The following is a 19175-nucleotide window of genomic DNA, read 5'->3' on the forward strand; positions in this document are numbered from 1 at the left end:
GTCAGGGGAGCCACCTGAGTGGAGACAAGAGGGTGTGGAGTGTGAGGGGAATAAGAGTAAGGGGAAGTGGTTTAATCAGAACCATGCTTTTAGAAGGTTACCCTGGCAGAGGTGGAGGCTGTATCAGAAGTGGAGGCTGGGAGGTTGATTAGGACATGGTTGCCATAGCTCAGGAAAGAGGCAATGGGGAGCCCCAACTGGAGTGGTGATTGTGAAGGTGGAAATAAGGAGAAATGGGTGGAAGAGATTGTGACTAAGATCTCTAGGAGGAGGCAGCTGATAGTATTTGGGGGCAGAGGGAGGAACCTGAGGTTTGGAGTCTCAGTAACTCTTGCTGGCTTTTAACTGTTATTTTTGTGTCTGTTTCTCCATCTGTAAAAAAGGACTTTTGCCATGAGGATTTCAAGATAAATGAGGTACTAGTTGTGAAAATACCTTTTGAAATAATTATGCCCCCCAAAATATAAGATATTATTTTTACAAGAACCTTTATTTTATAAGCAAATTTCTATCTTCCCTTGATTTCTGTTATAAAATAGAGGTACGTTGGTTGTGTTGGGGTTTTTTTTTTGGCTGCGTTGGGTCTTCGTTGCTGTGCGCGGCCTTTCTCTAGTTGTGGCGAGCGGGGGCTGCTCTTTGTTGAGGTGTGCAGGCTTCTCATTGCCGTGGCTTCTCTTTGTTGTGGAGCACGGGCTGTAGGCATGCGGGCTTCAGTAGTTGTAGCACACGGGCTCGGTAGTTGGGGCTCGCGGGCTCTAGAGCGCAGGCTCAGTAGTTGTGGAGCATGGGCTTCGTTGCTCCCCGGCACGTGGGAACTTCCCAGACCAGGGCTTGAACCAGTGTCCCCTGCATTGGCAGGCGGATTCTCAACCAATGCCCCACTAGGGAAGCCCAGAGGTACATTTTGTCCCCTCTGCAAATCCCTAACTTGGAATGTTGGCTTTTTTTTTTTTTTTTTTTTTTTTTGGTCTCTGCCAGGTCTTATTTGCAGCATGTGGGCTCTTAGTTGCAGCATGTGAGATCTAGTTCCCTGACCAGGGATCGAACCCGGGCCCTCTGCATTGGGAGTGTGGAATCTTAACCACTGGACCACCAGGGAAGTCCCGGAATGTTGGCTTTTGAGGAGCTAAAGTGGCTTAGTGTTTTCTAGACTCTAGAATTTCCTTTTCTGCAACCACCCCAGTCTGTCCTCTTCTTAGATCCTAGGAATTCCTCCCATCCCTCCGTGTCCCCTGACTCCTTACTCTTGCTTTTCATCATAATAACTTCATTCCTCTTTCTCCTTTTTGTATAGTTATAGTTTTTTTTTTTTAAAGCTAGGTCCAAGGTTACCGAAAGATCAGAGTGAAAGTTAATATTCAAATAAAATGACTTTAATAGCCTAGATACTTTATCTTTGTTTTCCCCACTGTACATGATTTTTATCTTCTATTTTTATCATGGGACGCCTGAACTTTTTTGACGTTGGTCTGTAAATTAGGAATAAATATAACTTAATATTTATCAGGTGCCTATTGTGTGCCAACACCATACTAGGTTGGTGCTATGCTATATGCAGTAGGTGATACTAAAGTGTATGTGACATGGTGCCTGTCTTCAAGAAGATTAAGGTATTTAAGTTTCAAAGACAGGATTCTGTCTCATGAAACAGAAGATGATACAAGTATAAAAATATATGCTTTGGGGAAGTATAGAAAAATGGAGCAAACAAATTAGGAAAGGATTCATAGAGCAGTTGGGACTAGAAAAATGGGTACATAAAGAAGAGTGGGGAATTCCCTGGCGGTCCAGTGGTTAAGACTCAGTGCTTTCACTGCTGTGGTTCCGGGTTCAACCCCTGGTCAGGGAACTAAGATCCCATAAGCTGCATGGCACAGCCAAAAAAAAAAAGAAGAAGAAGAAGAGTAGGTAGGGCATTCCATTTGGAGAGCATAGCTTGATCCTAAGTGAGAAGACAGAAATGAATACAGGTCTTTCCTGGGGCAGGGACAAATTGGTTTAGCTAGAAAGAGGGTATTGGGTAGTGATGGGAAGTTTGATCAGACTGGTGAGGTGGGCCTGGATGCCTGGAGTTTAAATTTGATCTGAACAACAATTTTGTTCAGTCACTCATTTAACATTTAAGTGCCTACTATGTGCTGGGTAGAGTGTAAGGCCCTGGGGATAAAAAAGCAGAAGAGACACAGGGTCCTTGCCCTTAAGAAGCTTAGAAGGTAGTGAGAAAGACAAGAGCCTCTACAAAGGCCTTAGCAGGAGTGAGCTGAAAAAAACAGGATTTCTGGAGCTGCTTTAATCTCTTTGCTGAACTATGAACCAAGTCCTGATTTTTTTTTTTAATGGATCTAAGATTATTCTTAATTTGTTTTAAGGAAATTTCCCTTCTCCTTTCTCCTTTTTGATAGATGCATTTTGTAATTTAATATACACATAACTTTTTTAAAGAGACAATTTGAATTTAATAAGCCTTTTGAATGTATACTTCATGACAGGGGCTAGTGCCAAATTAAATTGTGATTCACACACTGACCAAAAAAATGCCATTTGTGTTTACTGATCTCCAGCATCAAAGTTTTTCCTGGTCTATGGTCCGAAGTGCCTTTTTGACCCATGCTAGCACAATTAGTTCATAACAGAATTGTACATAAAAGTAATATCTTAATTATGTATGCAAATGCTCTGGTTTTGGTCTAACAAACTAAGCTAGTAATTTAACCATTTGTACTATTAAAATAGGAACTCCTTCCTTGAAATGAACTGATAGTTTATTTGGTTTCAGTTCTGTTATCCAATGCAGTTAGACCTGTAATGTATGCCAATTAACGATGAATGGGAATTAAAACCCCAATTTAATAAGACTTTTCAAGGAGTGTCCTAAGGACCAAGCAAGCCAGCAAAATTAGGTCAAATGAAAATCTTTTCATTCTCAAAATTGTTTTTCAATTCAGTAAGTATTTGAGTGTGTAGGCAACACTATATTTAGAAACATTTAATTGACCACAGTGTGGAGCTAGAAAGTTTTCAGACTGTGTAGTTGAAAAGTGTGTTTCCTGTTCTTTATTCTTTAAAATGGAAGTATCACATACATCGAAAAGTACACCAATAATAAGTGCATTGCTTGGTGAATCGCGAGAGTAAACATGGCTAAGAACCAGCTCTTGTTTTTAATTTTTTCTTATGAATCTGTAATTTTGAAATAGTTAAATTTGCAAAAGGATATGTTGTTTGTTTTCTTTTTGTTTAAGTTAAGGAGAAAAAAATCCTTAGTAATGTGTTCCAAACTGTTAACTAAACCAGTATATCATTTAAAACTATTTGAATTTTGTAATAATATATTTTATTTTTTGAGATCCTTGATATTTGCGTTGTCTAAGTTAACTAAGTCATAATATCCTGTTTTGCTAAAATCGATTGTTTACTAAAAACCTTTTTCCCTATGTATCAGACTTGGTTTCTCTAGATCGAATTGTTATCCTAATTTGTAAGTTTGAAACTTAGTCAAATTATTAAAATTGATTTTAAAAAGCACTATATTATTTCTATGCTCTCAGGTTAAATTCAAATGGGAAAAGTACCCTTACTACCTGAGAATCTGCTAGCTTTGTGTGAATTTGGCCTAGTTTCAGCCATAAACTGGGTTAGTTTAACCTGCAGCAGATGTACACCTTGGAAAGTTCCTCCATGATGCTGGTGGAGTGAAGCTTAGAGGTAGATTGAGGTTAACTAGAATAGTAAGGCATTATAGAATAGTCTTTGCCAGTAGCAGGTGATAAGAACGGATGCCACCAGGGTTATCATGCTTTGAGGTGCAGACATTTGAAAAGAGTCCGCGTTCCTCTATCAGTGACTCACCCAAAGCTAGTATGATCTTCTCTTCCTCTGTCTTTCCAACTGGAATGTTTACATACCCTTCAGGGCTGTGTTAAACAGCAAAAGCAAATTGGCTCTTTACTTTCAAATCAGTATTTGTATAATTATATAGCTGAATGCAATTGTAGGCCTAGACATCTGTAATATTGATCTATATCTACTGGAGCATATTACAGCAGTTACATTTGAATTTGCTGTTTAACGCCTCTCTGGCACAGCAATGCGTGACTCTAAAGGACACTGTTTTTGTTTTATAGCTGTAACTGTCCTGGTGGGTGACAGCTGCCCCAAAGGTACCCCCTTTGATTGCCTTCTGTTCAGGAGCTTTTACTGTTAGTGTTACATCTGGAGCCAGGTGACTAATGACTACTTATTCCATAGCAGATGCCACTGGCTAAGCCAAAAGTAACTGGCCTATTGAAATAGGAATTGCTCCCCACAAAGCTCTCATCCAGAGTGATGGACATATATCCAGGATCTGCTCCTGGTTATTTTCAGATGGATTTGCCCATAGTTCATCTGGTTCCTTAATTATGCATTTGGAGTAAAACTAACCAGAGGACTCATTTATTAGAGCATTTATACTCTGTTTGGTGCTTGAATTATTAAAGTTTCCCCCTTTTCTTAGAATTTATCCAGTTGGCCAAGGACTTTGAAGAATTCCGTAAAAAGTGGCAGAGAACAGATCACGAGCTGGGCAAATACAAGGATCTTTTGATGAAAGTAGAGACTGAGCGTAGTGCTCTGGATGTTAAGCTGAAGCATGCACGCAATCAGGTGGATGTAGAGATCAAACGGAGACAGCGAGCTGAGGCTGACTGTGAAAAGTTGGTGTGTATTGTTTTTTATGCTAGAACTGTGACAGTGGGGACGGGGAAAGATCAACGGGTAATGTTTCCACTTGCCCAGGTATACCCAGTTTCTTCTACATTAAAGAACTAAAAGCAGTTTGTCTATGATTGGAGCTGAAATTGCAGCCAAGGAATCCTATTCTTCATAGGCTGAAATTTAAATTAAAAAATTTTTTCTCCTTTAGACCTGAAACTTTTACTTAATAGACAGATTTCAAATGAGAATTTAAAGAAATAAAATTAAGGGGAAAGGCAGAGAAATAAATCCTAGCATATTTGATCTGTCTCATTGTTGATTATAAGTGCTACCTAGAACATCCTCATATAAGATATCAATAGCTAGTACTTTGTCATTGTTATAGGCAGGACAACTCTTAAGTCTTTCCTTCATCACTGCTCTTAATTTAGGGTAAAGGGATAGATGTATTCAACCAATGTGAACACTAGAACATAGAGCATTATCATTCTGATGTACCAGGGTGGGTCATGGTACAAAGGCAAGCCTTTGCTAGGAGGGACTAATTCATCTTCGTACAGTGTTAGATGCCTCAGTAAGCTCAAATTATCTGGTTCCAGTGCATCACAGCTTTATATCCATTTTAATGCATTTTGCTCCACCATTTAGAAAGGTGGGTGGCTGCTTTGAGCTGTAGAAGAAGCCAATAATTGTCCTAATTAGCTGACACTAAAGTGTTTTTGCTATGTGAAATCTACTTTGGGACTCTCATTTTGCAGTACTGTCTTTTCTTGGATTAGCGGTTTGATCCAAAAGTCCTGTAGCAGAAACCCCACTATTCTAGATGGAGTTCATTTTACCAGTCAGAAATCGGAGACACAACCTGGGCTTGAAGTGAATTAATATGCTATTGGTGTAGCAGCCTTCTTGAAGGCTCATTTGCATAATGCTGTATTTTCATGTCTTCTGGTCTGCCTGTCCCATAAATTTGAGGTGAAGCTTTCTCCCCTGGTTAGTTAGGCTGTTTTACTCTGCTTTGGTCTATAGGAAAGACAGATTCAGCTGATTCGAGAGATGCTCATGTGTGACACATCTGGCAGCATTCAACTAAGTGAGGAGCAAAGATCAGCTCTGGCTTTTCTCAACAGAGGCCAACCATCCAGCGGCAATGCTGGAAACAAGAGGTGGGGGAACTGCATCTGTTATTATCTGATCATAAGCAACACAGCTGTCATAAGTTCTTGTTATCTGAACTCTTAGATATACTGCTTCTGGAATGTGTGCTGAATAAAGCAGAAAAAGACTTTGGAGGAAGGGTGTGTGGGAAATAAAGGCGCAGAGGCCTCCGTCTTTATTTTATTTTTTTATTTTTCCTTAGGATGTTTCATCATGGGTAGAATTTCATGTTGATGCTGAATTGCACATCAATAACTAATCTTGCACACTGCTAAGAAACCTAAAGGTGGAAGTGGCAGTTCAGCAATACTTCCAGTGTTTACTCTATAGAGCTCTCGTAGCTCTTCTGGTTTAGAAGGGCCTTCTGTGAGCCAAGACCAGACAATAATTTTGGTTCCACTGCATCGCTGTTTAGAATAGTCCCAACCAGGCTTTCAATTTAACACCCCCAATACAATACGTAGGGAAAGGTCAGCACTCTTTTAGAGCTATTTATTTTGTTGCCTGGTTGTTTTATGGGGAATCTTTATAACTAAGAAGATGTACAGGCTTAATTTCTTAAAAAGCTAATGCTGGGTAATACTCTCTCTTGTAGAAAGCCACCACAATTGGGATCAAATTAAACTTCACTCTTCTGCCTTGTGGATTTTTAGTAGCCTGTAGTACAGACTCGGCAGGGAATAGCACCCATACCCCTGAATGTAACTTTCAACTTCTGTTATAAGGCCTTAGCTGAAATAGCAACTGTGCTGCATGTGTACTCCTGCACACACGCACATAGTCCCCCATGAAAACCATAAAAAGCAAAACCCACCACAGCTAGGGTTTGAGCTTGTAGTTATCTCCACGGGGAAGATGCTACTGTGAAATTGCTGATGTTACCTGACAAGTGTGACCTGTTCTGGTGTTGGTGGGTTTTACTTTCCAGTCTTGTTTCTAACACTACTGTTTCACTCATTTAGACTGTCAACCATTGATGAATCTGGTTCCATTTTATCAGATATCAGCTTTGACAAGACTGATGAATCACTGGTAATGAACACTTGATTTCTGAGAGTTATCTATTTTTCTTAACCCTGCTCCCTCAGGAATCTCTCTCCTGTCCTCTCTTCTAAAATTCCCTTATTACTATTTTATTAGTTGATATGTTATAGATACTGACTAGCATTTAAAAATATAAATACAAGCTGTAAGAGACTGGCTTATATATTTAATTTTTGGAAGTGAGAATATAGAATTTAGGATTTGGCATGAGGTTAAATTTATTTAACGGATCTGTGAGCTGCCTGTATTAATTGATTACTACATCTTGACTTATTAAAACCCCAGCTAGCAAAAAAAAAATAATAATAATTAGCAAGACTCTATCCAGTCAGGGTTTATTTGCTGCTCTGGGGAGAATAGACTTGTGCCTTATTTCTAAATTAAACTGGTTCTTGAGGAAAACTTAGACATACTTTACAATTAGAAGGAAACCAGTGCCCTGAAACTTCAGCCAGAAGACTGATGAAAGTTTCCAGGCGCTAGATAATGCTTTGATGAACAGTGGTTCACCTGTTTAAGCTGTTTGTTACCCTGCTTTTGTGGGGCAGAACCCTTGTAACTTATGGTGGTGTTTCTCCATAAAAGGTCATCTCCTGATATTTCAATCTTTGATGTTCCAGAGACTTGTAGTTTATTGGTTTATGTATCTCTCCTATTTTACTGGCTGAAAGCTAGCAAACAAAACAATAAATCAGGAGGTTATTAGTAGTTGGTTTTCTGATGATAGCAAAATAAATGACAACTACTTGTTACATAGGCAGGGTTTTATGTCCAAATTGTCAGAGTTTGACTAGGGAAATAATTGCTGTTTTGTAGATATTAGTATTAGGTATCACCTTTTTGAAATAAGGAATGACATAGTCTGGGATATGTAATAAAACTAGAATATACTACTATCTGATTTTAGAGCTAGACCTATGATATGATATCTGTTGTAACTGAAGCTGAATCAAACAACCAGTAGCTAAATTACTTGACCATAAATTGGAGAGGTTAAATTTATTTAGCTACGCTATATACGACTGTTTTTGGATTTTGTGTTTTCAGGGATGATCAGGATCAGGAGGTCATAGGTAGCTACTAAAAATGAATGCAAATGGTTAAAATGAGCGAAGTGAACTAGACCACAGTGAAAGACAAATAATTCTTCAGTGTCCACATGAATGTCTTTTTTAGGCCCCAAGGAGGAGGGATGATTGAGAGATGTAAAACCTAAATTAGAACTTTTAAAGTGGCTACATTGTACAGAACATCTGATTAGACGATAGCAATCCCTTAAGAGTAAGGCTCACATCTAACGCCAGCAGTATAGTGCCCAACATTCTGTAAGTTCTAAAACTAATTACAAAAATAATCAGAAATAAAGGACCGGGCACCGAAGATAATCACGACAGAAGTTGATTCTTTAACCTTTTCTTGCCTCTTTGGTATTGATTCCTGATTCTATTATAATAGCTTCAATTTTGGAAAGAAAGCATGTTAACTCACTACAGCTCTATAGCTATAACATTTGAGACCCTCCCTTTCTGTCTCCCCAAATTGTGAGTTAGGTACTCTGACTCAAGAGGCCTTTAAAATTCTCTGTACATTTATTTGTACAGGGTTTAGGGGAGGACTAACCAAAGAAAGAAATTAATACAGTTTAATTGTCAACAGGATTGGGATTCTTCTTTGGTCAAGACTTTTAAACTGAAGAAGAGAGAAAAGAGGGTATGTATGGTTTTGTTTCGTTTTGGGGGTTTTTTGTGTTTGTTTGTTTTTACAAAGTAACAGTAGAAGACTTTTCTCTAGAAATGTTGCCATTGTACTGCATTCCTGACATGTTGCTCTAGCTGTTGTTAAACACAGATTACAAGAGAATCCATGTTGCAGGGGCAGTAACTGAAGTTCCTTGATGTCCTAACTCAGGACAGGATCCCATCCTGTTTCACTCTTCTGGGCTGCTCTCAGTTCATTCGTGGAGAGTAAAAGGATATATTTAAGTTTGTTTGAGTTGTCATATGAATTTTTATGCAGGACTTTTGTGCTCTGATATAAGTTTCAGATGAAATGTGTGTATAATGGGATATACAGAGATCTATCTTTGTGCTTGTTTAGGGTCCTTAATATGTTTCCAAAGACTTCATGTCCTTAGATTGGATTCCACTCTACTTTTTCTGGTGCTGTCGTCTAAATTTTTCCAAAGCTTGCTTGTTTCTTATAGGGCACTGATGGCATTTTTGTGTTGGTACAACTTAAGCTTCATGTGGAAATAGGCAGGGAGAGAGTGCACATTGTTATTTCCTGCAGTCCTGGTACCTAGGACTTGCATCCAAGTTATCCAATGGAATAATTTTATCTTTTGTGCTTCAGATCTTCTATTTGGCACTAAAGTTCTTGGTTTTTGCCCCATGTCTAGCGCTCTAGTAGCCGACAGTTCATTGATGGTCCCCCCGGACCTGTAAAGAAAACTCGTTCCATTGGCTCCACAGCAGACCAGGTAAGAATAGCCAGGCCAGGGCCTCCCTGGTGGCACAGCAGTTAAGAATCTCCCAGTGGTTAAGAACCCTGGGTCATGGGTTCGAACCCTAGTCTGGGAAGATCCCACATGCCACAGAGCAGCTAAGCTCGTGTGCCACAACTACTGAGCCTATGTTCTAGAGCCTGCGAGCCACAACTGCTGAGCCCGAGTGCCACAACTAGTGAGGCCTGCGCGCCTAGAGCCCACGCTTCGCAACAAGAGAAGCTACCACGATGAGAAGCCCACGCACTGTGACAAAGAGTAGCCCCCACTCTCTGCAACTAGAGAAAGCTTGTGCGCAGCAACGAAGACCCAGCGCAGCCATAAATAAATACATACATAAAAGAATAGCCAGGCCAAGAGAATTGTGGTCTTGAACACATCAAAGTTTAGCGGCCCCAAGCATTAAAAATCCTAAGTCAACATTGCAGTGTTATTTTGAGAGAGATGTTCAGTGAACGTTTTTCTGTGTAATAGGATCCTTATCATCCATATGAATAGAGTAGTAAACAGCTGTCAGCTTTATGTGTGGTTCTTAGTTGTTTGTATATGTGTTCCTGTGACCTGTATTTCTATTTGAAAGTATGAGATTTCAACTTTAAGAGTGTTTGGGGCTGGGGGCTTAAGTCCTGACCAAGACTCAGGAATTTTTTAACTATTCCAAAACACCTATAGTAGAGGGGAAATTAGATTTATCCTTCCCTCATTACAACCTTTGTTTCAGGGAAATGAATCCATAGTTGCAAAAACTACAGTTACTGTTCCCAATGATGGCGGGCCCATTGAAGCTGTGTCCACTATTGAAACTGTGCCATATTGGACCAAGAGCCGAAGGAAAACAGGTCTGCTGGGTTTGTGGCTGAATTGCCTGTGTAAAACAACTGGTAAAATCTGGGGAGAATTGGTTTCTTAGAACCCTCATGAGGCAGGGGTTGGATGTTTTGGGTAGTTGCTTACTGAGGGCCAGAGCACTGTTGGTGTCATGCCCTGCCTTTGGCTTGCTAGCCTGGCCTACACCACTATATAACTTGTTTCTCTGGAAATAGTTTTTTGCATAGCCATTGTATTCACTTCTGATTATTGTTACAGATTACTGCTTATCTACCAGTTATATTAAAATTGGGGTTAAAATCCAGAAGGGGGAATTCCCTGGTGGTCCAGTGGTTAGGACTCTGCGCTTTCTGCCGAGGGCCCGGGTTCAATCCCTGGTCGGGGAACTGAGACACCACAAGCCTTGCAGCGCAACAAAAAGAAAAAAAAAATTCAGAAGGAACAAAATACCTAAGACACAAAGCTTAGAGTTGCCTGCTTTCTAGGTACTTTACAGCCTTGGAATAGTGACTCCACCTTGAGCAGCAGGCAGCCGGAGTCAAAAACCGACACAGACGGCTCCAACACTCCACAAAGCAATGGAGGGATGCGCCTGCATGACTTTGTCTCTAAGACGGTAAATCTGGGATTGCTGCTGCTCTTGGGCACATCTGCTTTTTAAATTATGGGAGTAATATTTACTAGCAACAAATTTAAATACTTTAGTGTTGTAAAGTTAAATGTCGAATTTCCTTCCTCCTTCTTATCCCACTTTCCAGGGTTACAGAGGGTGTGTATCTTTCCGTTCTGTGAGTAATATTAAATTAAAAGAAAGCAACTTTTCAGAAGCAGTTGTTTGTGCTTTTTAGTGACATGTATTTACATTTCATGCTTGAACATGGCACGTTTTAACTTTGTCCCACTTGATTTACTCATAAAAACCCGAGCAAACTGACTGAGGCTCAGAGGAATTAACTGACTTGTTTGAGCCACAGGATAGTAAGTAGCAAAGTTAACATGGGGGTTTTCTGACTCCTTGCCAACAAATTCTTTCCACTACTGTACAGTGATCCCTTGCAGCTGGATGCCTTTATGCAAGTTACTTAGCCTCCTTTTGCTTCTGTTTCCTTATCTTAAAAAAAACAAAACCTATTCTATAGGATTATTGTGAGAATTACACAAGTAAATATGTGTAAAGGGATGAGGAAGTTGTTTGGCACATGCTAAGTGCTTAATAAACATCGGTTGATATGATGATAATTTTCTAATTCATACTACTTCCTGTTTCATCCTCAGGTTATTAAACCCGAATCTTGTGTACCATGTGGAAAGCGAATAAAGTTTGGCAAGCTGTCTCTGAAGTGTCGAGACTGTCGTGTGGTCTCTCATCCAGAATGTCGGGACCGCTGTCCCCTTCCCTGCATTCCTACCCTGATAGGGACACCTGTCAAGATCGGAGAAGTATGTATGACCTGTGGGAACCATCATTGTGTTATGGCTTCTTTAGCTTTTAAAAGCTTTAGGTCATTTTTTTCAAAAATTAATGATGCCACATATATTTTTTCCCACAAATAATGAATAGAAATTGTAAAATGTTAACCTGCAGCAGAATCCTGTTTGGGTTTGTCTGTCTGTTTAGTAACCTTTCTAAACCAAATTCCTCTTCCTTTTCCTCCCCTCCCTTCCCCTTTCTCTCTCCCTCCCTTTCCTTGTTTTCATCCTATTTTCCTTCTCCCTTCCCTCCCCTGCTTCGTTTTCTCCGCCTCTTCCTTCCCCTCCCCATCCCATCCAATTTTGTAAAATTTCAAACATATACAAAAGTAGAGAGATTAGTATAACTAACCCTAGCTCCTGTCACTCAACTTCCACGATCACTGATTCGTGTTCAATCTTGATTTATTAATACCCCCATCTCTTCTTCACCCTGTTCAGTGAATTATTTTGAAGCAAATCCCAGCCATCATGTAATTTCATCTTTGACTATTCTTTCTCTTATGTTAGAGATATTCCATACTATGGTCTTAAGATTAGATTATTTCTAAAGTTTGATTCATTAAGAAATTGTTATAAGCAACATTAGCAAGAATCAAAACAAAATGGCTATGCTGCTACCCAGCCTCCAGCAAATCAAAGGTTACTTTTCTTTAATCTTAAGAGTTCTTATCCATGCATGTAATTTTTTACAAATTTCCTGTATTCTAATATAGAACCATGGAGTTCTCTCCTACAGATAGGTTTGTGTCATGATCAACTGTGAGTTAGTTGTGTTAAATAATTTTTCTTACTAAGAATAATTACAGTATAGAAAAGGCTTTCTTTTTTAGAGTAATAAATTAGTTTATATTATACTCCATACCTGTGATCTCATTATTGCTTCCTTTCTGATGCCCTTGACTCTAAGAGGAGCAGGGGCAGAGTTGTAGCTAGTGGTCTTTTATTACTTGTTCATGCAAGAGTGTGGTATACGTGACCATAAATCAGTCCTGGTGTGGAGGTAGGAAAATAATTGAGTCTTTGTTTTAATCATGCTTTGGGAAGAGGAATTTAAAAGTAAACATGATGTCCCAGCCTGAATATTAGTCTGGGGATGGCTCTTTCCATTGGTCTTCATCTGCTGGTGTAAGTGGTGTAAATACTAATTTTAAACTCGCCTTTTTCAGGGAATGCTGGCAGATTATGTGTCCCAGACTTCTCCAATGATCCCTTCAATTGTTGTCCACTGTGTAAATGAGATTGAGCAGAGAGGGCTGACCGAGGTAAGAGTCCACCCTTGGAGAGGGTGAATTTGTTACTTGTGTCAGTAATTAAGAGGTTTTTAACTGAAAGTGTCATCTTGATAATAGACAGGCCTGTATCGGATCTCAGGCTGTGACCGGACAGTAAAAGAGCTGAAAGAGAAATTCCTCAGAGTGAAAACTGTACCCCTCCTCAGCAAAGTGGATGACATCCATGCTATCTGTAGCCTCCTGAAAGACTTCCTTCGAAACCTCAAAGAACCCCTTCTGACCTTTCGGCTAAACCAGACCTTTATGGAAGCAGCAGGTAAGGGCAGATCTTAATACTTAAATGTGGGACTTCCCTGATGGTCCAGAGGTTAAGATTCCGCACTCCCAATGCAGGGGGCCTGGGTTCGATCCCTGGTCAGGGAACTAGATCCCCACATGCTGCAACTAAAAGATTCTGCGTGCCGCAACAAAGATCCTGCACCCAGCAGCCGCAGCTAAGACCCGGTGCAGCCAAATAAATTTTAAAAACCCCTTAAATGTGAGTCCCATGGGGGCAGGAATTTTTGACTTTTCTGTTTCCTGTTTTCTGTCTTCTCCCCTGCCTGGTACGTGCCTGAAACATAGCAGTTGCTCAGATACTTTGATGGATGAATAACTCTATCCACGTTCCCCATGGCTATCCTCTTCCTGTCTAAACTGTATAGGGTCCTAACAGGTTTTTTTGTTGTTGCTTTGTGTTGTTTTTTTGGTCAAGTTTTAGGTTGTCCTTTTGAACTTGGAGCCATCTTTGATTTTTTTACCTCATGCCCAGCATCTAATCCATTGGCAAATCATGTCAACAAAGGCCCTGTAAATATATCTTAAATTTAAAATGTGTCACTCCTATTATTATCTTGACCTCTCTTACCCTGGAGTGATGTAAGAACCTACTGGTTTTCCTGTTTCTACTCTTGCCCTCTACAGTATAATCTTCACACAGAAGCTAGAGTGGTCCTTTTAAAATTTAAGTTAGGTAATGTCCCTTCTGTCCTCAGTATTCTCCAAAGTCTTCCCAAAAGTCTCAGAATAAAATCCACAGTCCTTAACAAGCCCCAAAGACCCCACATGATTTGGGTCCTGGCAACATCATTTCTTTCAACACCCTTCCCCTCCTTTCTTCTTTTCTAGTTACACTGGAATTCTTGCAGTTCTTAGAACATAACCAAGCTTACTCCCTTCGAGGCCATCATGTTTGTTGTCTCAGCCTGGAGTGATTTGCTCCTTTATTTCCTTTCAGGTTTCTTTTTGGATAGCTTGTCCTCAGAAACACCTTTCCTGACCACCTTGTCAGAAAGAACAGCTACCATTACTTTCTAGTTTCTTGCCTGCCTTACTGTTTATTATACATATCACTGTCTGATAGGTATTTGCTTTTTGACTGACTCCTCCGGTAGCATGAGGCAAGGTCCTTTGTTTAGTTCTGCTTGATCCTGAGCACTTAGAACAGTGCCTGGCACATGGTAGACTCTTAACATGTTTTGTGAACGAATACCTTCTTAATAATTGTAGTCACTGCACTTATATGTCTGCATTCCTGGAAACGTGAGTTTCCAGCTGCTTTCCCTAACTGCAGGAGCTGGTTTTTTAAGAGTTCTGATTTCTAATATTGAGCTGTTGGCCAGTATCCTGCTTGTTAATGAAACTAGAGTCTGGTGCAGTCATGAACCTAATCAGAAGTTTCAGAAGCTTATTGTATAGATGAGACTTTATGATCGATAACTTGGAAGCCTGCTGTCAAAGGAAAGAAGTCTAGGCCTCTTGGTACTTTCTTTTCATTTATAGAAATCACAGATGAGGACAACAGCATAGCTGCCATGTACCAGGCTGTTGGTGAACTGCCCCAGGCCAACAGAGACACATTAGCTTTCCTCATGATTCACTTGCAGAGGTGAGTAGAGCAGAAGTTTGTTTCCGGGAGTCAGGGAATTTTGCCAAGGGGAAGAGAATGGGGTTGGGTGTTAGGGAGGGAATGTGAGGGCTGAATTGTTTTCCTATAGATCTTATATTTTGGTCTGCTTTTAAGCAGAGGGACAAGTCTTCTAATTTAATGCTCTTTTACTTAGAGTGGCTCAGAGCCCAAGCACTAAAATGGATGTTGCCAATCTGGCTAAAGTCTTTGGCCCTACAATAGTTGCCCATGCTGTGCCCAATCCAGATCCAGTGATAATGTTACAGGACATCAAGCGTCAACCCAAGGTAAGCAAGCATGTATGTCTATATACATGAACTTGTGTAACATGACAGGAGAGAATGGTGAGAGGTAAAAGCCCTGAGCATTGGAAGTTTGCTAACATATTTGGTGGCATTTAGGTGGTAGAGCGCCTGCTTTCACTACCCCTGGAATACTGGAGTCAGTTCATGATGGTGGAACAAGAGAACATTGACCCCATGCATGTCATCGAAAACTCAAATGCGTTTTCAACACCACAGACCCCAGATGTTAAAGGTAAGGCAAGGCCTAAGGTGTGCTTTTTAAAGGGCCTGACTCCCTCTCTGGTTTTTGGTCGGGTGCCCTCTCCTTGCCTTTGCTAGAGCTGTTTGAAATGTATATTCTTCAATAAAATTAAAATAATTTTGAGAATTCTAACATTAAAGAAAAATTTGTACCGTTCCATCCTAATTTTTTTTCACTTTTCCATATTCTTCTTTCTTTACCCATATGGATATTTTTAAAAATACAGATAGAATAATTGAGATATAATTATTTCTTATTTTACTTAGCATTTTGTGAGAACTTTCTCTGTTACTATATGATCTTATTTATCATTTTTATGGTTGTAAACTAGAATTTGCTTAAATATTCTATTAGGTATTGATGTTGTTTTTCAACTTTTCATAATTACATATAGTGATGCCATCAACATTATATGTATGTACCTTTTTTTTTCCTAATGATAAATTCCCAGGAGTGGGAATTACTGAATTAAAAAGTTTTAAACATTTTTGTTTCTTGGTATGTTTTACCAACTTGATTTCTTTCCTTCTTTAATATAGATTTTAAAATTTTATTTATTTATTTAACTTATGACTGCATTGGGTCTTTGTTGCTGCGCGCAGGCTTTCTTTAGTTGTGGCACGTGTGGGCTACTCTTCGTTGCGGTGCATGGGCTTCTCATTGCAATGGGTTTTCTTGTTGGGGTGCATGGGCTTCAGTAGTTGTGGTGCACAGGCTTTAGTAGTTGTGGCTCGCGGGCTTAGTTGCTCCGTGGTATGTGGGATCTTCCCGGACCAGGGCTCGAACCCGTGTCCCCTGCACTGGCAGGTGGATTCTTAACCACCGTCCCACCAGGGAAGCCCCAACTTGATTTTTTAAAGGCTTTTGCCAGTTTGTACTGCCACTAAAAATATATGAGGCTGGTTTCATTCCAACTTCACTGGCTTTGGAGACCTATTCTTTCATTATTGCAAGTTCCTTTTTTTTTGCGGTACGCGGGCCTCTCACTGTCGTGGCCTCTCCCGTTGCGGAGCACAGCCTCCGGACGTGCAAGCTCAGCGGTCATGGCTCACGGGCCCAGCCGCTCTGCGGCATGTGGAATCTTCCCAGACCGGGGAACGAACCCGTGTCCCCTGCATTGGCAGGCGGACTCTCAACCACTGCGCCACCAGGGAAGCCCTGCAAGTTCCTTTTTAAGGGAGCATATTGTTTTTTCTAGTATAGGAAAAAATCAAATAGATGTTAGATTTGTGAAGTTTGGAGTTTGAGAATGGCTTAACTCAGAAAATGAGTGTGAGAATGGCTTAACTCAGAAAATGAATGTCAACTACTCACTGAGCAGTTGCTTGCATAGTTCAAAAAATATACTGGGGCTTCCCTGGTGGCGCAGTGGTTGAGAGTCTGCTTGCCAATGCAGGGGACACGGGTTCGAGCCCTGGTCTGGGAAGATCCCACATACCACGGAGCAACTAGGCTCGTGAGCCACAACTGCTGAGCCTGCGCGTCTGGAGCCTGTGCTCCGCAACAAGAGAGGCCGCGATAGTGAGAGGCCCGCGCACCGTGATGAAGAGTGGCCCCCACTCACCGCAACTAGAAAAAGCCCTCACACAGAAACGAAGACGCAACACAGCCATAAATAAATAAATAAAAATTAAAAAAATATATATATATACTGGTGTGTTATAAAATGATGCCAAAACTGACCTCTGGGACTTCGCTAGGTCTCTAACCTTAGCTCTTAAGTGTTTCACAGGATATTCAGCTTAATACTGGCTGCCTGCAAGAGTGCTTTCTTTTTTCCCTTCCTTTAAAAATATGTCTTACCTTTGATTGAAGTGAGTTTACTGGGGCCTGTGACCACTCCTGAGCATCAGTTCCTCAAGACTCCTTCATCCAGCTCCCTGTCACAGAGAGTCCGCTCCACCCTCACCAAGAACACTCCCAGGTATGCAAAATTGGTCTGCTCAGGAAATAAAAAATGACTGCTTCCTTAGACTTCTTTCCCATCATGCTGAAGCTTACTGAAAGAAAAATTGAATTAGATCTTAGCTAGCAGCTTGACTTTAAAAGCCCCTTTTTAAAAAGGGTCTGAAGGTCTTCACTGTTTCCTCTCCCTCATCTTAGGTGACAAAGAATAGCTTACAGAGTAGTTGTTGAGGGTTTCCTACTTTAATTGATTATGTCAAGTAATGTTATAGTTGTTTATCATTTTTTATAGAATACTTTTCCAGTTCATTCTCTTTTTCTTTAGATTTGGGAGCAAAAGCAAGTCTGCCGCCAACCTAGGACGACAAGGCAACTTTTTTGCTTCTCCAATGCTCAAGTGAAGTCACGTCTCCTGTTACTTGCCAGCGTTTACTGACTACAAGGAAGGGCGCACCTGTACTCTCTGCTCTGCAGCCTCCTGTACTCATTACTACTTTTAGCATTCTCCAGGCTTTTAATCAAGTTTAATTGTGCATGGGGGTTTTATGAAAACTATTTATATCTCCTTCTCCTCAAGTAATGTAATATCAACACCTTGTGCTGTCATGGGGAGCTTTTAGATGGGAGATCTTTACGGGGTAGAAGTGGGGTATGAAATTCGTTGGGGGCTGGGGGTACATCCCTTTGGTTTAAAGCCAAATTCTCTCATGTAATGACCTTTCTCTGGTGTAATTTCCATGAGACAGTGGTAGAAGCCCTACCTCTTTGGTAAGATTGACTTGTCTCAGGGTGGGGAGTGGGAGGGCAGGGTAAAGAAAGGTTTTGACAGAAGATTTAGGATGGCTCCTTCGAGAACTTGGAAATTCTCCTTCCCCCATTATGAACTGAGCTATAACACGGAGCCTTCATAGAAATGGGGTACGGTGAGGACTGAACTAATAGTGGGAGCGTGCTTAGCTTTAATTTGGATTGATTAGGTTTAATAGTGTTAAGTGGCACAACGTTGTAAAAGTGATACTACAATTTATATTTATTTCTAATGGGCCTCTGGCTGGACTTTGGGTTTGGTTGGGGTCAAAGCCAGTTTGTTCTTAAGTTGAATTCATTCTGATGCTTGACACCCCCCACCCCCTTGTCCATTTAGAAGCCCTGCTTCTAAAAGTCAGTGTACCATCTGTTTGGCACTCAACTAACAATTAAGAGTAGGCTATAAGGGAGGATTGTCAATATTTTGAGTGGCAAGAAAAGCCACAGTCATTTTGTCTTTGCACTTTGGATACTGAAATCTTCCTGTGTAACATAGCTACATCTAGATAAATATGAGCTTTTTCTTCTATTAAAATTATTTCCAATGTCTATCAAAATGCTTTCTTTTATAGAATGTTTCTGACCCATAGTGGCCTATAAAACATGTATTTGGAATAATATTTGGAAAAAAGTAAATAGTTTTTTTTCAAAATGAATGTAAGGTTGGTTTTCTTGTCCTGGAAGGTAACCTTAAATTCCTTTTTTTTAGGAAATATTTTTCCTCAAAGTGTCATGAGTCTATCATTCATTTCTCCCCTCCCCCATGACCACCTTCTCCCAACTTCACCACCACCAGGAGTTTGTTTCTTCGTTTCAGTCTCTTTCATTGTCCAAATTGAAGTCCTAGATTTTTCCTGACTCTTACCCTCTTGTTGTTTGTTTTGTTTTGTTTTGTTTTTTGCGGTATGCGGGCTTCTCACTGTTGTGGCCTCTCCCGTTGCGGAGCACAGGCTCCGGATGCGCAGGCTCAGCGGCCATGGCTCACGGGCCTAGCTGCTCCGCGGCATGTGGGATCTTCCCGGACCGGGGCACGAACCCG

General features: G+C 40.5%; 1 protein-coding gene across 10 annotated transcripts in view; it reads left to right on the forward strand.

Moving 5' to 3' along the window:
- The window catches only part of RACGAP1 (Rac GTPase activating protein 1), a 35982-nt gene extending 17190 nt beyond the window's left edge, over positions 1-18792 (forward strand). For 8 of the 10 annotated variants that reach the window (XM_024737175.1, XM_024737179.1, XM_024737173.1 and 5 more), the window contains 15 exons: positions 4496-4698; positions 5722-5858; positions 6813-6882; positions 8551-8604; positions 9293-9373; positions 10119-10236; positions 10711-10841; positions 11501-11665; positions 12865-12960; positions 13048-13246; positions 14752-14857; positions 15033-15165; positions 15280-15415; positions 17240-17348; positions 17655-18792. In XM_024737175.1, coding sequence (XP_024592943.1) covers positions 4496-4698; positions 5722-5858; positions 6813-6882; positions 8551-8604; positions 9293-9373; positions 10119-10236; positions 10711-10841; positions 11501-11665; positions 12865-12960; positions 13048-13246; positions 14752-14857; positions 15033-15165; positions 15280-15415; positions 17240-17348; positions 17655-17730 — 1814 coding nt within the window. In that variant the 3' untranslated portion in view covers positions 17731-18792. The remainder of the gene's footprint in view (positions 1-4495; positions 4699-5721; positions 5859-6812; positions 6883-8550; positions 8605-9292; positions 9374-10118; positions 10237-10710; positions 10842-11500; positions 11666-12864; positions 12961-13047; positions 13247-14751; positions 14858-15032; positions 15166-15279; positions 15416-17239; positions 17349-17654) is intronic. The other 2 variants (XM_024737180.1, XM_024737182.1) reach the window with 2 other exon arrangements.
- The last annotated feature ends 383 nt before the right edge of the window (positions 18793-19175 follow it).

This window comes from Neophocaena asiaeorientalis, unplaced genomic scaffold (assembly GCF_003031525.2).
Source record: "Neophocaena asiaeorientalis asiaeorientalis breed wild unplaced genomic scaffold, Neophocaena_asiaeorientalis_V1.1 scaffold134, whole genome shotgun sequence".
NCBI lineage: Eukaryota > Metazoa > Chordata > Mammalia > Artiodactyla > Phocoenidae > Neophocaena > Neophocaena asiaeorientalis.